Source organism: Rhinolophus hipposideros, assembly GCF_964194185.1.
Source record: "Rhinolophus hipposideros genome assembly, chromosome: 12".
Classification (NCBI taxonomy): domain Eukaryota; kingdom Metazoa; phylum Chordata; class Mammalia; order Chiroptera; family Rhinolophidae; genus Rhinolophus; species Rhinolophus hipposideros.
Window position 1 is genome coordinate 27,115,714 of NC_138058.1, and position 17,464 is coordinate 27,133,177.

Consider the following 17,464-nt stretch of genomic DNA (forward strand, 5'->3'; position numbering starts at 1 on the left):
GGTCCATCATAGGCACTAAATAAAGACTTGTTGAATGAAGAATGAATAAATGCCAGCCGTAATTTTAAGTATCTTAGCTTTGTGATCTATCTAGCAGGCCTCTTTCATTTCTCTAGTTGTGTAGTTTTTCTTTTTGGAGAAATTTAGAATGTATAATTATTTTGTGAAATTCTTGTGACTATATTTCTACGTATATTTTTTCCTGCTCTTGTGAATAGGATGTTTATCATGTTTCTAACTTCTTATTGCCCATGTATGGAAAGCTCTTGATGTAGTATACTTACTATCAAGTTGGCCTGAAAAATAATCATTATTTTGTTTCCTATCAAATGTTTATATATTGTTTTTTATCTTTGTTAAATTAGCTAGTATTTCAAGAGCAACAATAAATAATAGTAAAGCTGGCAGCCATGATTATCATTTTAGACTATACCCAAACTCCTCCAATGTAGCATTTTCTACATTTATCTGGAAGAAGAAGAGATGGTGGTAAGTATTCTGTGAACAAAGCATTCCATGGTCAAATAAGTGTAGCATTTGAGAAATGCTACATAGCATATTTTTTTGATTCTAAGACCCTCGATTTTAAGATGCTCAGTCAATTTAATAAGTTTTTTGGTGGGAAAAGAAACTGCCATATGAAAACTGCCCTGGTTTTAAGATACACTCAGATCTCCGAAAATGTTAAGAATTGGAGTAGGGAGACAGTAGGGAGTAGTGTCTTAGAATATAACTTATCTCTCTTAGAAATTCATTCTATCAATTTGCATATTTAAAAGATCCTGAAATAAAAATACCTGTTGAACTTTATTCTAAGTTTTCCCAAACTTGACCAGTGAAAGCTTTTCAGGGGAATACCATTATCATCTCATAGAATGTTTTTCTGGGAAAAGCTGCTCTGTGTTTCACTATGAAATAGTAGGCTATTGGTGATTGTTTTCAGATATTTTTTTTTTATGATTGTAACAACATATATTCTTAGTTTATTAAAAGTTTATTAAGCATTTAATTAGGAACTAAAATTTTATGAAATGCCTTTTTATCATCCTTTGAGGTTTGTCTTTTGACCCGCGTGCAATGAATTCTATTAAAAATAATCTTATAAAACAAATTGTGTTAAAAATAATCATATAAAAATAGTCTTTTATTTCTGGAATAAATCCTACTTGATCTTTTTTCTTTTTATATATATAGGTTGTATTTGCCAATGCTTTATTTAAGGTTTTTGATTATTTATAATGATAGTGTCTACTTTTCTTTTTGAGGCTATCTTTTTTGGTTTTGGTATTAGTTATATAGAAAATGACTTTGGAAAGCTTTGGATCAAATTAAGTAGCTTAGGAAAATGTCCATTCCATGAATGTTTGAAAGAATGTATTCTCTGGACCTAATCCTTTCTTGCAGGTAATTCTCTAAAATCTGTTCAGTGTCTTCTGATTTTCATTTGAATTCATGGTTTGTATCTTTTCATTTGTCAGTTTTGATAATTTATATTTTTCCCGGAATTCATCTATTTACATCCAAAATTTATATTATGTTGTGGAAATTAATAAATTTCATTTTAAATGGATTTGGGAGGCTAGAGAGAGAACTCTCAGGCATGTATCACTTAGGGTACAGTACTGACCCCAACAGAAAGAGATGTACTTTGCATCTCTGACAGGAATTAGTGCTACTTTATGACCTCAGCAGGAGGTCCCTGGTTCGCCATTAGACTTCCTGTCCCAAATTGCAATTCTTTCTTATTCCCAAGTAAACCCATTTTGTTGGAGAAATATCTGGAGAAAAATATGGTCAGCCGTGTACATTTTAATAATTTTTGGTATAGATGATAATCACATAACTTTTAAAATCTATTCTAAGTCTGTAGTTACACCCCTTACCAGAATTTTGTCTCTTTTATGGTCTCTTCCCAGAACTGGCTCTTGTATTTATCAATTGTTCTAAGTTTCTGTTTAAATTATTTTCTGCTTTTGTCTTTAATGTCTCCTAGCTCTTTACATCTAACAGTTTTTTTAGAATTATTTTATTTTTATAGCTTTTAAAATGGTATTCTCAGTTAATTTTTAAAATTCATGTTTGAGAGGTGGCCGGTCAGCTCAGTTGGTTAGAGCATGGTGCTTACAACACCAAGGTTGCCAGTTCGATTCCCACATGGGCCACTGTGAGCTGCGCCCTCATTAAAAAAAAAAAAAAAAAAAAGAATACCATAAACTGGGTGGCTTATAAACAATAGAAATGTATTTCTCATAGTTCTGGAGGATGGGAAGTCCAAGAGCAAGGCACTGGCCGATTCGATGTCTGGTGAGGGCTTGCTTCCTGGCTCATAGATAGCAATCTTTTCACTGTGTGCTCACATGACAGAAAAGGCGAAGTATCACTCTAGGGTCCCTTTTATAAGGGCACTCATCTCATTCTTTGGGACCCCACCCTCATGACCTACAAAAGGCCCCACCTCTAAATACCATCACATTGGGGATTAGATTTTCAATTTATGAATTTGGGGAGTACACAGTCAGTCTATAGCAGTACTTTATCAATGTAAAAATAACTTGTCCTAAAATTTTTTTTATCCAATATTACAACAGTAATACCAGCTTTCTTTTATTTTTCATTTTTCTGATTTTTTGTTACACTTTGTTTTATTTGAATCTTTTATCAACATTATATATCTAGTTTTGATTTTTATCCATTTTAATAATTTATCCTCTTTATAATTGATGTAGTTGGTCTTCTGTCTTCTTGTTTTGTATTCTGTTTTGCTAAATGGACCTTTTTCTGTGCTTAATTGTCTCCATAGTTTTGAAGGTGATACCCTATTCTTAAATTCTGCTAGTGTTTTATATTTCTCAAAAGCATTCTTTAACCTGAGTTTTTCATGTTTAAATTTTTGATCCTCTAGGGCCTGCCCGGTGGCTGGGGTGGTTGGAGAGCCAAGTTCCTAAGGCTGAGGTTGCCAGTTTGATTCCCACATGGGCCAGTGAGCTGAGCCCTCTACAGCTAAGACTGTGAACAACAGCTCTCCCTGGAGCTGGGCTGCCCTGAGCAGCTGGAGGTTGGAGTGGTCTGCCCTGGGCTACCAGAGGGGGGGAAAATTTTTTTGGATCCTCTGGAATTTATATTGATTGTAAGGTATGAGGTAATAGCCTGCCACCTTTTATTTTCTTCTAGATAGTTATCTAGTCGATGCACACCATTTATTATAAGAAACACTTACTTGTATTTTTTTTACTAATTGAAAATGCTGCCTTTACCATATGCTAAATTTTTATTCTGTTTGGATCTTTCTGTTTTGTTCTTTTAATCTGTCTAGACATATGCCAGTACCACATTTTTTATTATTAAGGATTTGTAATATGTTTTAGAACCACGTAGATTTTAATCCTGTTTCTTTATGGTTTCCTTGACCTTCTCTTGCAAATCACCCTTTTAATCTGATGCAACTGTCCTTTCCTCTCAGTCTGGGCTCTCCTTATTATTCTTTTGGCCCAGTTGTCATAAAGTCTGGATCTTATTTTATTTGAGGATGCCAGACAGTTCCCTCAATTTTTCTTTTGGATAGACATAGCAGTAATAATCATTTTTCCCTTCCCTTGGTCTTCTCATTGTTTTTCCCTGTCTTTTTGCTCACATATAGTTTTGTTGTTGTTTTTTTAACTTCTTTTTCTTTACCTGTTTTATTCCTGAACAGAGTAAGATCTGTCCAGACTCAAATATTTTTTCCCCATTCTTCCGTCTCTCCCCCCACCCCACTCCAATTCAAGCCGCTGTTTCTCAGTCTAGTTGTGTAGGACACAGCTCCCTGGCCCATGCTGGTATTATGCACCTTGCACTCCACCCAGCAGAGGCAGTCAGTCGCTGGTCACCAGTGGGCCACACAGAGCAGCTCACTGCAGCTCTTGCCGGCTGCCGGCCACTCACACGGTCTGCCAGCCATTCACACTGGCCACCGGCTGCTCATGGCAGCACACAGTAGCCCATCGCAGCACACCACAGCCTACGGCAACCCATGGCAGCTCACGATGGCTGCGAGCCACTCACACTGGCCACCGGCTGTGTGGTGCTCCAACCAGCTGAGACACCTGGCCAGCCGCAGACTCAAATTTTTGAATTGTACTAATCAGTGTTACTCTTTTTTTTTTTTTTGGTCTTCAGGCAACACTTCACCAGATCAAAAGGAGCCAACACCTTTCATCATTGAGTGGATCCCAGATATCCTTCCCCAGTCCAAGATTGGTGAGCTGCGGATCAAGTTTGAGTACGGTCACCACCGGAATGGGCATGTGGCGGAGTACCAAGACCAGCGGCCCCCCTTGGACCAGTCCTTGGAACTGGCCCCTCTAACCACCATCACTTTCCCTTGAGGCAAAACAAAAGCCTTTTGTTGCTAAATTTGCACATCCTCACCCCTTGACAACTTTAAATACTAGTTAGGTACTTAGATGGCTCTGTTCCTTACTGAACTGCTTTTAGCTAAGATGCAATTTCTCAACGTGTTCATGTGGATTCTGTTGAAGAAAAACTCTTTTTGTAAATGGCCTTTTTGGTGCTGCTATGTAGTCTTCATTATAAATGCGGTGGTATTTCTGGTTAGAGTTTTTAAAGGAACAAAAAGAAAACCAGCTCATTTTCCTTTTTAAAGGACTCACCTTTAGAATTTGTTTCACCCTTTTTCTAATTCTCTAGTTAGTAGTACCCCGCCTTACACTAACAATGCTGGAAAGTTAGCAACACCCTGGTTAGGGAAAAATGTTAAAAGACGATCCTGGCAGAGTTCCAGTCATGCCCTTTTATTCTGTTATCAAATAAAGCACAGTGTCACTAATTTTTCCAAATTATATCTCATGTTGGCCTGATTATAAAATTATAAATTTTTTTGGGGGGGGCAGGATTTAGGTGATAATGAAATAGGAAAAAGAGGTCCAGGTGTCAAGGGAATATTGACAAGTCAACCTAATGCTTGTAATTGATTATTCACTGGATATTTATTTCCTTCCTTATTCTCCAAAAAGTTTAACATCTGGTAAAATTCAATTCCTACTTCTGAGTTCATTGACCACAGAATGGAGATACTGAAAGACACAGAAGTGGAAGCCTGTTTTCAAGGAGGAGAGAAGGGAATGAACATTTTCTATATGTCTACTATCTACCATGTACTTTTATTTACATTTCTACTTATCATTTTTCTCATTTAGTCCTTATTATTCGTTGAGTGTAGGCATTACCCTTTCTTTTATAAAGTTAAAGAAACAGCATCTCTGAGGTTAAGTATCTTGCTGGAAACAGCATTACAAATAATGTTTCGTTTTACTACAAAGTACACGTTCTTTCCGCTTTATCATGTTGCTTTGATATAAATTCCTTATAATTCATTGACCTTGGGAAGACAAGAAAAATCCATATGAAGTAGTCTCTTGGTGTTTTTTTTTTTTATTGCAAGTAACAAAAACCCAACTGTCACCAACTTAGGCAAAAATGGGAATGAATGGTTCATGGACACTAAAATAGGGCTGGACAACCAACTAGGGTAGAGGTGGGGTATAGTTAGGCCTCAGAACCCCTGGAGCCAGGCTCCATCTGACCCATCTCTGCCTCTTTTGGGGCTTTTGTTAGGATTCTGGCTCCTGACATGCCTGTAAGTATGGCTTCCACACTAGATCAGGATCAACTGCTCTGCTCTCCCTCATCCAACGGGCAAACCCTCCCAAGAAAGGGAGGCGGCCTAACTTGTGTGTTTGTGTGGGAAGGGAGCATTTTTCATAAAGGGTGAGCTGTACCCCTAAAAAGGGGGGATAGGTAGACAGATTAACTGTTGTCCAGCCTATATGATTGAGAGGCTAGCTTATGTGGAGTGCTCCCAAGTGCTTCAAACAGCAGGGGAAATCCTTGAGGAGAATCCAGGGAGGTCCAAGTTCTAAGAGAACTTAGAACTAGCACTGGGCTTTAAGGAGAGGAAAGGTTTGGATAAGTATGGGGAAGAGAAATTACAACTAGGTGAGGCAGACAGCCTGCATGAAAAGCAGTAACACTCAAAGAAACACGGTAGTGGATTGCCCATTCTGAGAAGTCTTTCAACCTGATAACTTCGAGGACATCGGTCACAGCTTTTTGACCAAGACAAATCTATGTGTAACAGGCAAATGCCTGGATTCAGCTGTACTTGATTGACCCAGGAAAACCGTGGGAGCCCTAAAACATGTGGCTGAGGCAAATGACCCACCCAAAGAGGCCCCCACTCAAGTGCTGAGGTCTTAAACCTGACTACCTCAGCCCATGCTCAGCCCATCAAAATCTGGAATGGGGTTCAGAGTCACATTGACCGTTTTTTCCCGACTTGACACCACCTCTACCAGGAGTACCAGTAGGATCTCTGCACCCACCCCAAGTGTCCAGACACCTCTGGGACACCATCAGTGTTGACCTCATTTCAGACTCACCCCACACTACGAAGAGAGGTGCTAGATACTCCCAGCAGAACAGCACTCTTCAAACCCTGTGCCCACCTGCCTCCCCACCCATACACACTCCCTTTTGTACTGTCCATTTGTACACCTCCATTAGTGACTGGAATCTCCCATTTCTACGGCCTGCCTGCTGCTGCCTTTCCATGCTGCAGCCACCATTTGTGCTCTGGAGTGAGCAGCTCAAGACCCTCCATATCTGCACCGCCGCCTGTCTACTGCACAGACCGATCATCTTCAGACTGTATTAATGGGTCTGACTGTATTAATGCTGCCTTAACGCCTCCTCCAGGCAACATGGCTGGGCCCCTAACATTTGGGCATCATGAGAACAACTTGCTACTCCTCCACCCACAACATTTTGGTTCTAACCTATCATGTCCCTGCCTCTACCAGAACTGCTGTCATGTCAACAGCTTGCTAGTATTTAGAGGAGTGATAGGCCACGTGGAGACATCCAGAAAATCTGACTCCAAGAACCACCCACCTAAGCAAAGGTCATTAGACCTGCCACCTGGCTCTTGCAAAGTACCAGATGTCATCAGCCCTGTGGCTTTCTAGGCCCAACAATTCCCAGTCACGTAAGTCCATCCCATCTTTCACTGATTCCTGTTGTGTGGTCTACCAATAACCTGCCCTTCCCTGCAGCCCTCCTGTGCATACATACATGTACACACACCACACACACTCCAGCCCCCAGCCCCAGCCACTTACGGAGTGCAACCTGTGTATGTCATCCAAGAGACCCTGTTCTGTCAGTGCCTAGTTCTCCCATGTCAGAAAGAACCCAGAACTTGCCCTCCACTGGAACCCAGGGAAACCCTACTCTAGCTGCTGAAAGTGAGGGAATGGACAGGGGCTGCCCTCCTCTAGCCCTGAGGACCCTCTCAAGCATAAGTCACAGACAACACAAAAAAGTCCACTACAGAAAACAGACTTTGTGTTTATTTTTGTGTGTGAATTTTCCTAAGATGGATTTGCTTATCCCCTTCATCTATTTCTCTTTTCTTAAATCCCAGATTCTGATTTCCTAATTTTCTTCCTTTGCACCTGGTTATATCTTCTGACACTACTTATTTGATCCTCTCGTTAAACCTCCTTACAGACCTTGCTCCCTGTGTGCCTGCCCTCCCATCATCCAGATCTACAAGGTCCCTTCACATCTTTATACCATCCCACCTGCCTCACCAAGGGAGCAGGATGACGTTTTGTTGTTTTACAACCATGCCTTAATGTGCTTAGGAATCACCCAGGGATCTAGTTAGAATGCATATTCTGATTCAGAAGTTCTACGGTGGGTCCAAGATTCTCCATTTGTCTCATCAAGCTGGATTCAGAAAGCACTGAACTGCAAAGGTGCTGTTAGACGACAGACTGAGTAGTCAGACCTAATGCTTGACCTAGTAGTGTGGCTCCTACCTTTCACTGCCGCTAATGAGGAAAGGCGTTAAGGGGGGTCAATGACATTCAGCATAGTGGCCCTTGCACGTAGCGAGGGCACTAGCCAGCATATAGGTAACTAGCACGCTCCCACCAAGTTTCACCAACTGATGGAGGCACTAGCCTTGCTCCTCAGATCTAGTTCCAACTCAACAGCTCCAAAAGTAGAACGTGGGTCTGTAACCATATGCATTCCCTGCATTTTTTCTCCCCACACCCACCATCTTAAGGCTCAGATTTTAAGCCCTGGGATCAACCCCCACTCTGCCACCCACTTATTAATGGTGCAAAGTAGGGCAAGTTCCTTAACCCTGAGCCCCGGATTCCTCACCGGGATGATGTGCGTAGCAAATAAAACACTGAAAAAACGGTCATTAACTACTAGCCATTACTCTTTCGCCTGTTGTTCGTACTTCTCTCTTCCTCTTCTACCGTGTCCTTCTAACTTAGCCTTTAATGGTGCTTTGTCCCTTCTTGAGAATTTTTGTACCTTATACCACTGTTGTGCAGCAAGACCAGTTTTAATGTAACAAAAAAAAGGCTAAGTAAACATAAAAGGGACGGGTGCTGGCATTTTTTCCAAGTTTTCTATAATGAACCATATTACTTTGATAATTTCGAGAAAAGGCAAGGTCACAACCATAAAAGAAGGTGCATACAAATTAAACTCCCATACTCCATTAAAAAGGAGAAGGAAGAGAAAGAAAAACACGCCGCAGCGCCGCGTGTGGGAGCCGGTCACGCGGCTGTCGCGCCCCCCCCTCCCCCGCCTCCGCGAAATGACGTCAGTCACGTTCTCGCCCGCGCGGCCTCTTCCGTCCGGTATGATCGCTGTCCTTCCACCAGGCGGCGCCGTAGGACGTTCTGTTGCCGAGGCCTCGTGCGCAGCCGCACTGGCCCCCTGCCGACACGTCACCATTTCTTCGCGTCTTTTCTGGTGAGCGCGGGAAGGCGAGGGCTGTTGGGCGGTGACGTCACCGGGGTTCCCCGCGTCTGGCGGGGGCGGGGCCGGGGACGTGGCGCGCGCAGGGAGGAGGCACAGGAGGAGGAAGGACACAGAGCGGGGGAGGGGTGGCGCCGGTCGCAGGCCCCGCCGGGGCTGACTAGGCCGCGCCCACGCCGGCGCCCGCCTCGTGACCCACTGTGGGGCCTAGCCCGGGTCAGGCCGAGTGGCCCAGCGGCGGGAAAGGTGCTGACGAGGCGGGTCTCGGCGGGGAGCGGCGCCCGCGGCCGTGCGCTGGGCTCTTCCGAGGTGGTTAGCCCGCCGGGCCGCCCCCAGGCGTGCCCCAAGTGTCCCAGTCGCCTTTCGACCCGCTTTTAGGCTGGGCACCGACTTCCGGCACGCTCGGCGGCCGCGCCCTCGTGCGGGAGGGGCCGGGCCTGGAATGCGACCCGCGGCTGCTCCCGGGCGGCCGAGCGGACTCGCGGGGCCGGGCTGCACCCCCCCCCCCGACCGCGAGCGCCAGACCCGCCGGCCGCCGCCCCCCGCCGCCCGAGCGCCGGCCCCCCCAGCCAGGCTGTTCCTGCCTGGGGAGGAGACAAAGAACGTGGGCTCCGAGAGGAGACCTGCGTTGGACTCTTGGCCCAGCGCTTACTGTTTGTCTTGAGTCATCCGGGGTTTCTGAGTTTCGGTTTTCTCCTTTAAAATACAAACAGTACCGTCCGCTTCGTGGACTGACTGCTCCGCTGAAGCCGTACGCGGGAGCCGGCCGTCGAAACAGAAAAATTGCTTTTCCACTTTTTTTCCACCCGGTCCTAAGAGCCAGTTTGCAGGAGCATTAATGCTTTGAAACAAAAGGCTTTTTGTGGTTCCGCGGACTGGTTTTTAGTGGAGGTTTCCCTTTTGTTGGTATGAGCTCCATCACCTCTACAGTGGCTTCGGGGGGGAAAAAAGGTGGCAAAGGGCTCCTCCATGACGTGATGAGTTGAAGCTGGGGCCGGTTCAGAATTTAGGGAAGGGTGGTCATTGTAATTTTCTCTGGGGTCCAGCACATGGGAAACAACTGAGAGACCATAAAATTTCCTGCTGGGAGCCCTGTCTAGGACACACTTTGCCTTGGAGCCCCCTTCAGTTGTTTTTCTTTGCTGCCCCTTCCCAGAGTCTTTCACCTCGTGTTACGTTACTATGACCAAGTCATCTTTCCCAGGATGGCCTGAGCCCAGGGGACAAGCTGTCCCTAGTAGCTTATATGAAGTTGGTCTAACAGACTAACCAATGCAAGGCTATCTCCTGGAAGGAAGAAAACTAATGTATGGTGAAGTACTTATTTAGCATGTGTCCGGGACAGCATTAAGCTTTTCACTCAAGTTATCTCACTTGATTCCCACAACCAGTCCTGGGAGCTAGCTGGAATTATCATCTCTTTATATAGAGCAGGAAACTGGTTCAGCGGGTTAAATAACTGGGCCTCACCTTTACAGCCAGGATATGGTAGAGCCGGTGCTCTTGGAAGCCAGAGTAAGGTCTGGTTGCAGGGCTCTGGGAAGAAGCAGCCCTTCTCTAGGGTATGAGATGCCCTCCAGGTATGAATGAAGGCATACAGTGTTTCCCGGAAAATAAGACCTAGCTGGACCATCAGCTCTAATGCATCTTTTAGAGCAAAAATTAATATAAAACCCACTCTTATTTTACTATAAGACCTCGTATAATATAATATAATTAATATAATATAATATAACATAATTAACATAATATCAGGTCTTATATTAATTTTTGCTCCAAAAGACACATTGGAGCTGATGGTCCGGCTAGGTCTTATTTTCTGGGAAACACAGTATTACACTGTGGGCTTCCCCTCCACATCCCCACTCTTTTGGCCACCCCTAACATTTTTATCAAGACAAAACCAGGTTAAGTGATACATCCAAGACAGCCTTTGAGGCTTGAGAAGCCCCAAATGACAGAGAAGGGGCAACCTCCCCCCCAATATGCCTTGATCATGGTTGGATTAATGGAAGGACTCCTGTGTGTTAGATTTGGGCCTTTTTTTAGCACCATCTGGTAGAGGCCACCTCTCAGCACCTGCTGCTTCTACAAACCATTGCTTATTTGCCATTAGCAGTGCAGAAGGCAGATATGTGGTGTCTGTGTAATTCGGATTCAGTGTACCTCAGGGACAGCTGTGTTCTCTGTATTGGCAGGAGAATGGCAGCCCATACCCACTACTCGGTTGTACATGGAACTGCAAGAAACAAGGAAAAGGCAACAAAAGCAGATATCCCCTCTCCATTTTCATTTATTTATTTTTTAATCTTGAACTTGGCTAGAGCAAAAGATATAATAGAAAAATTCCCAGGACAAGGCAAACTAATAAGGGCCCAGGTATTTTTGGAGTAGTTGCTCAAAACTCAGGGCTTTACAGGTAAATACTCCTTGGTTTTGAACAAGGCAAGTAGCATTTGTGTTTCAGATGCTGAGAGCAGATGAGCCTAGTTGACCCAGGGCCACTTTCAATGGAGAGGGAGGTTTTTTTCTTCCTCTGCTGCTAAAGCTGTCCTTCCAGTAAGTATGCTAACATACTTACTGAAACACACACGCGCTATAAGCCCTCACGCGCTTATTGTCTAATAGGAGACGTGTCTTCTGTACATCCTGTACACCTAAGTGACAGGAAATCAGTTTGCCTTCAGACCAGTAAAACCCACATTTAACGGGTTATTAGCCATCCATGAAAGTAAACCTAGAAATTGTCTACAAATTTGTTGCCTAAAAGTTTGAGAATACTGCAAACCCCGATCAGATGTCTGGGAGCAATCTCAAGAAGGAAGGGCTGGAAAGTGGTTGTAATTTAGATTGTCCTATCAATTGTGTTATAAAGCAGTTTGTGGAACGGAGCAGATGTTTGGCCATCCATGGAAGTGCAGAAGTAAGTTCTGGCAGTGCCTAGGGAAGGGCAGGTCTTGATGAAGGGGACTTGAGCTCCATGATTTCCTCAGTCAGACTGATGCTGTAGCAGGGAAAAAGGGCCCCGCCCTAAGTAAAAGACATGACTTTAGGCTGGTTACTTTTGTTCTAAATCCGTATTTACCAAACAGTCTTTAGCCCATGAGGAAAAAATCAGCCAGTCAGGCCAATTCAAGCATTCTAGTCCAGGAGGATGTCCATTATTCCCCAGTGTGAATCAGTGCATTAGCAATTGGTTTGTATGCCCATCAGCCTCTGTGTGAACTTGGTTAATAGGTGTTTGAGAGATGAGTCCCCTCACAGTGAACCAGTCTGAAAATGTAAGGCCCAGATCTGACTCCGTGTTTAAATTCAGCAAGTTAAGCACTGCCCAGTGAGGACCAGTGGGAAAGGGGTGTAGACACAAGGAACAATCAAAACTACAGAGAATTTTTATAAGAGTTTATTTGAGCCAAACTGATGCCATATGTGGTGGGGGTGGGGAGCAAGATCTCAAATGCTATGGAGAACAACAGTTTTGCAGCTTTTTTAATGCATTTGAAATTAAGGAGGGAACATAAGGAAGATTACACGAGGGTGGAAGAAAGCAAGGAGGGCATTGGAATTAGAAGGTTATGCTTTTTTAATTAAGGGTGGTTATGTCTTCGAGGGGTATTCCTTCTGGCATCTGAAAGGTATGTTAGATGCACGTGAACAATGGACAGGGCTGGCTTAAAAGCCTTTCATTAAAGAAACTCTACGCCTGGGGCGTGATTACCCACCATGACCTGCCCAGTTAGGAATTTATTATTTATGACACATCCCTTTTGTGTCCACAGGGGATAGGAGGAGAGGGAGCAGAGGCAGGAAGCCAGCTTTGCCAAAGAAATACTAGCCATGTCTTATTGTTGACCTTTCTGTGAGATTATGGCAGAAAGCTAAGAGATGGTGCCACAGAGGACAGATGGTAGGACTTGCCAAATAGATGTGATTTCAGTAGATGTGATTTCAGAGAGGGAAGAAGAAATGCCCCCCGCCACTTCAGTGAAGTTTCTCTGCAGAGCTGATGTAAAATGTATAACCATCTGACCTCTTAGCTATGAAGCCAAAGGAAAAACGCTGTGGCAGGAGTGGGAGTGGTAAGCCCCAGAGAAAAAGAAGGAAAAATCAGCTGTTCAGTCAACAACTTGTTTATTCAACATTTATTGAGTATCTGGTATGTGACAGGCACTGAGCTTGGTCCTGGGGATTTGGACATGAACAAAACAAAAACCCTACCTTCAAAAAGTTTACATTCTAGTGAGGAGAGAGAGAGAGAGAGAGAAAGACTACAAGGGAGGAAGGAGAGAAGAGGGAAGGAGTGAGGAAAAGGACAACGAAGGGAGGAAGGACTATCAGTATATCAGATGTGCTCTGGGGACAAAATGAGGGCTGGGGAGGTGGGAGGATATGCTGAGGTGTTTTTCCTCCAAATTTTAAATGAATCATGTGCAAGTTAATATAAAGGTAAAAGTACACACCATGTTTGATCATTTTTTTGTGAGTTGGGGGAGCTGATCAGGTTGTGACCAGGAGATAAAATTTGTCTGTGAATATGACTCACTGCCTGGGGAAAAATAAGCCAGGATCTCTGAATGGAGCATTTTTTCCCTAAAAGCCAGGTGTGATGATAGAGGGAAATGGAATTGTCCTGTCGGCCCCTAAATATAAACACAAAGACAATAAGTGTTGACCTGGGGAGAGGGGATAGAGCTAAGCAGGGAAGAGGAAAAAGCAAAAGCAGTACCTGCTCAGCTTCTTCTCCTGCCCAGTGGGTGAGGACTGGAGCATGGTGGGGAGGGGAGGAAATTAGGCCTCCAGGTGGTGGGGGTGGCTGTGGAATCTTTGGGAGACCATGTGTTTCCTCAGGAGGTTCCCTGTTCACAGATGCGTAAGGAGGCTGGAGACAGTGAAGTTGAGGGAAGAATATCAACCTGCCCACCTTGTCCTCCACAACTGTATTTGCTGAACCAAGAGTTTTAGAACTATAATGTGTATGATACTCCTTCTTGGATGAAATTGGGACACAAAAATATGGGCATTCCGAAGACATTTTGATGGCTTATGAGCATAACAGGACAGAATAGTGGAAGGAAGTACAAGTTTGTGGTCAAGGAGGGAAAGATCAGTTGTGAGAGTATGAATGTTAGTGTTAACAGATAGTTCCCAATGGAACAAGGTTGAGAGATGGACAGCAGCTCCTTAAACGTCTGCACTGACCGGCAAGATAGAGTCAATGATCACCTGTATTCTCTTTGAAGCTGGGGAAATGGGGGTAAGGTTAGGGGGTGGGGCTCGTAGTTTAACTTGTAACGTACATTCCTGGCTTCACCTGCCACCTCCCCTGTCCGCTCCCCCTCTGTTAATGATAAGATGGGGGGAATTTAAAGGACTTCCTAATAGAAGTGTGTGTGCTGAGACTTGTGTTCTTGGTTTTCTCTGTTGCTGTCTAGCTTTGTCCTTGGTTAAGTCTCTCTACCTTTTGGAGTTCTGGCTTCCTCTTCTGCACAGAAACACTTGGGTTGATCTCTGTTGGTCCCTCAGACATTCTGTAAAGAGAGAGAGATGGGGGCCCCTTTACCAACCCAGCCTATTAGTGTGGAAGGAGGTTGGTCACTTACAGGTAGTTAGGTGTCATCCTTTTCTAAATACCGTTTTCCCTTTGTTGCTTCCTCTGCACAGAAGAGGCAATGGGAATGAGCACAAGAAAAGTTCTGTGGGGACCTGCGAAGTGGCATCTTGCCCAGTTTTATAGTCTGAGTCTGTAGTTTCGAAGAATCTGCAGGTTATACTGTTTGCATCTGGTCAGCAGTGCCCATGAAAAATCATAAAAGTATCCATACTCTTTGACCTAAAAATGGCAGCGCCCCTCCTAGACAATGCACTGATCCTATATCCACCCACTTCTTTCCACCCGTACTGGCACTATCTCAGTTCAGCCTATGTTCATCTCTCACCTGGATCACTGCAGGTGCCTACCTAGTTTTCCTGCCTGCATTCTCATCCTCTTCAAGTCTTCCCTCAGTATGCCTGTCTCCAGCATGCAAACCTGGTCACATTGCTCCCCTCATTAAAACGCTTCAGTGGCTCTTCATTGTCTTCAGATTTTATTAGCAACTATAATAATATGTATCCATCACTGTCTGAGTCCCATTGAGGACAAAACAAACATAAGACCCTGCCCCAACCTTAGCATGACAACAAGAAGCTTGGTTGCCTGGTTCTAATTTCCCCATCCTTATCTCTTCCACCCCATCCTCTCTCACCCTTTATTTTCCATTCACACTGAACCACGTGAATCCCTGACTGAACCATATTCTCTTTCTCTTCTCTGTACCTTTGCACATGTTGGTCCCACTGCCTGAATATTCCATCCTTCCCTACTTCTCCTGACTAATTCTTCCTTACTCTTCAGGCTTTCAACTCGGGCATCACAGTCTCTGGTTACTCTTCCCTAACTTTCTACGCGCCATCATACTTGAAACACGACAGGGCATACAACAATAAAAGCAGTCGTACTTTGTGTGTGGAAACACCCATCATCAGAGCGCCATATTATAACTGTTGGTTTTCTTGGCGCTCCACCATTAGACTGTGAACTTCTCCAAGACAGAGAACCTTTGCATTCCCAGCACCTCGCATAGTGCTTAAAACCTCAGAGGTGCTCTACAAATGCTTGTTGACTGAGTAAATGAATAAGTTAATGAATGGATGAGTGCTCGCCTTCTCCTGAGCTTGGCAAGACAAGCCTGGAGAACAGGGCCCTGGTCTACACCCTTCTATTAAAGGATTCTCTTTTATCCTGTGGTTCCACCAGGGAGATGGCTTATATTGTTCAACGTACAGTCTTATACTGTTTTGCTGAATGAACTGTTAATGCTGTTCAGTGCCAGATGGCAAAGCCCATGGACGTTGGGAAACTCACAGGCAATCTTCAGAGTCACAAGCAAAATGGAGCCTTCCACTTTATGCAGTAATGCATCCCCAGGTTTGTCACGTACTTATGACAAATTTGGCCCAAGGCTGTTTGTTTAAGACAAAGCCCTGTCTGCTCAGAATCTGTACGTGGAGCCTTCCCCAGGCCCCCATGTTCCATTCTTCTTCACCTGGAAGAAAAACTACCTGTCACTAATTGGGAATGGGTGATTTTCATACCAGCTTTTGAGCTCTCCTTTGCAAGCTGACAGATTTCTGTGATTTTAAGAACATGATCAGGCAGTTTCCCATCTGTCATTTATCTTATATTTTTTTAGTGACAGAACTGTGTTTCAAGCCAGGATGTCCTGACAGGAAACCTGAGTAACATAACACCTTCTTCCTGCTGGTGTATTTGTGTGGATATGGGGAAGCCACAATGGTGCAATAGCTTCTTGCTGCTTCTTACAGTCTGTGGTGTTCATTATCCTCAGCCTGGTTGGGGTTTTCCTCTGAGAATAAGCCAGTACAGAATGAATCTCACAGTATCATTCCTGGTGACGCTGCACATGTGCAATAGAGAATGGGCATGCAGTCTCCATGGGCCTTCTGCTCCGTGTTCCCAGAGAATATAACAACACTTAATGGCTGGGTTCTGGCCCAGCATCCTCTGGGGAGGTACATGGTACGGCGCTAGACTCCTGAATCCTTGCTAAGCTCATCATCACTGAGAATGACTTGCTTTTAGACTCACATTTTATTTGAGCAAACCTTTCATTGAACAAACCTGGCATACCTCTCAAATGTCCTGCACATTTGCCAAGGAATTCTAGCTAATGAAAGCTAAAAGCTGAAAATGATGACACTGTTCCGACTAAATTAACACCATGAAAGGTTAGTGAATCTTAACATGGATTCACATTACCTAGACTTTGAACCCTGGCTATGATCTTTGCAATACAAAAGCTATTTCCCCAAAACCTTAAAGACGGCTAGGAGGGAGAAAGCCATTCCTATAAATCATATTTCTGATACACAGCTAACCATGAAAATGTCCACAACTCAGTGATATAATTGATACCTTGCAAATGGATTTGAAGAGCAAACCGAATGAGTCCAAAGACAGCTATGAGCTGAAGGTATCCTAACAGGGTTGTTAGAGATTGGGGGCAGAATCTGGGTCTCATGTTTGTGTTTGTACCCTGCACAGGACCTCAGATGGCCATCGATACATATTAGGTGTCGATTAAGTCACTGAATTACTAAATGGAAATTTACTGGGGCTCTCTATGCTGCTAGACTCCATGTACAAATAGACCTGCCCTGTGGGATTCTTAGCAAGAGCAGATCTTTTATGAGAGCTGTCACTCCGAGTTGATTGGATGGACAAAGTGAAACCAAGGGATTGTGTTTTAAAACCAAATGCATTTACTCTGCTAAACTTGCAATTAGGATGTTCTACTTTAGGTGGGGAATTGGACAAAATGACCTCTAACTTGAGGTTTGTAGGTTTAGGAAAACACAGATTTTTTTAAAGACACAGATGAGCCCAGCAGACAAGCTGGCAAGAAGTCAGACTGCTGTCCTTGCCTGAGAGGGTGACACAGGCCAAAGGAGGGGGAAAAAAAAGGCAGCCAGAGCTAGTAAGTCATTTTGCAAAGTTTTGCAGAACTTTCCAGGTTTTTCTGGAAAAAGGATGAAAAAGAGACTAAAAGGCAGGAAGAGG

The 17,464-nt window shown here is 44.0% G+C and overlaps 1 protein-coding gene across 4 annotated transcripts in view; it reads left to right on the top strand.

Annotated features, from left to right (window-relative positions):
• Positions 1 to 5,410, top strand: part of LOC308505618 (uncharacterized protein C2orf42) — a 28,405-nt gene extending 22,995 nt beyond the window's left edge. For all 4 annotated transcript variants that reach the window (XM_081068189.1, XM_081068191.1, XM_081068192.1 and 1 more), the window contains one exon: positions 4,156 to 5,410. In XM_081068189.1, the coding sequence (XP_080924315.1) occupies positions 4,156 to 4,364 (209 nt within the window). In that variant the 3' untranslated portion in view covers positions 4,365 to 5,410. The remainder of the gene's footprint in view (positions 1 to 4,155) is intronic.
• The last annotated feature ends 12,054 nt before the right edge of the window (positions 5,411 to 17,464 follow it).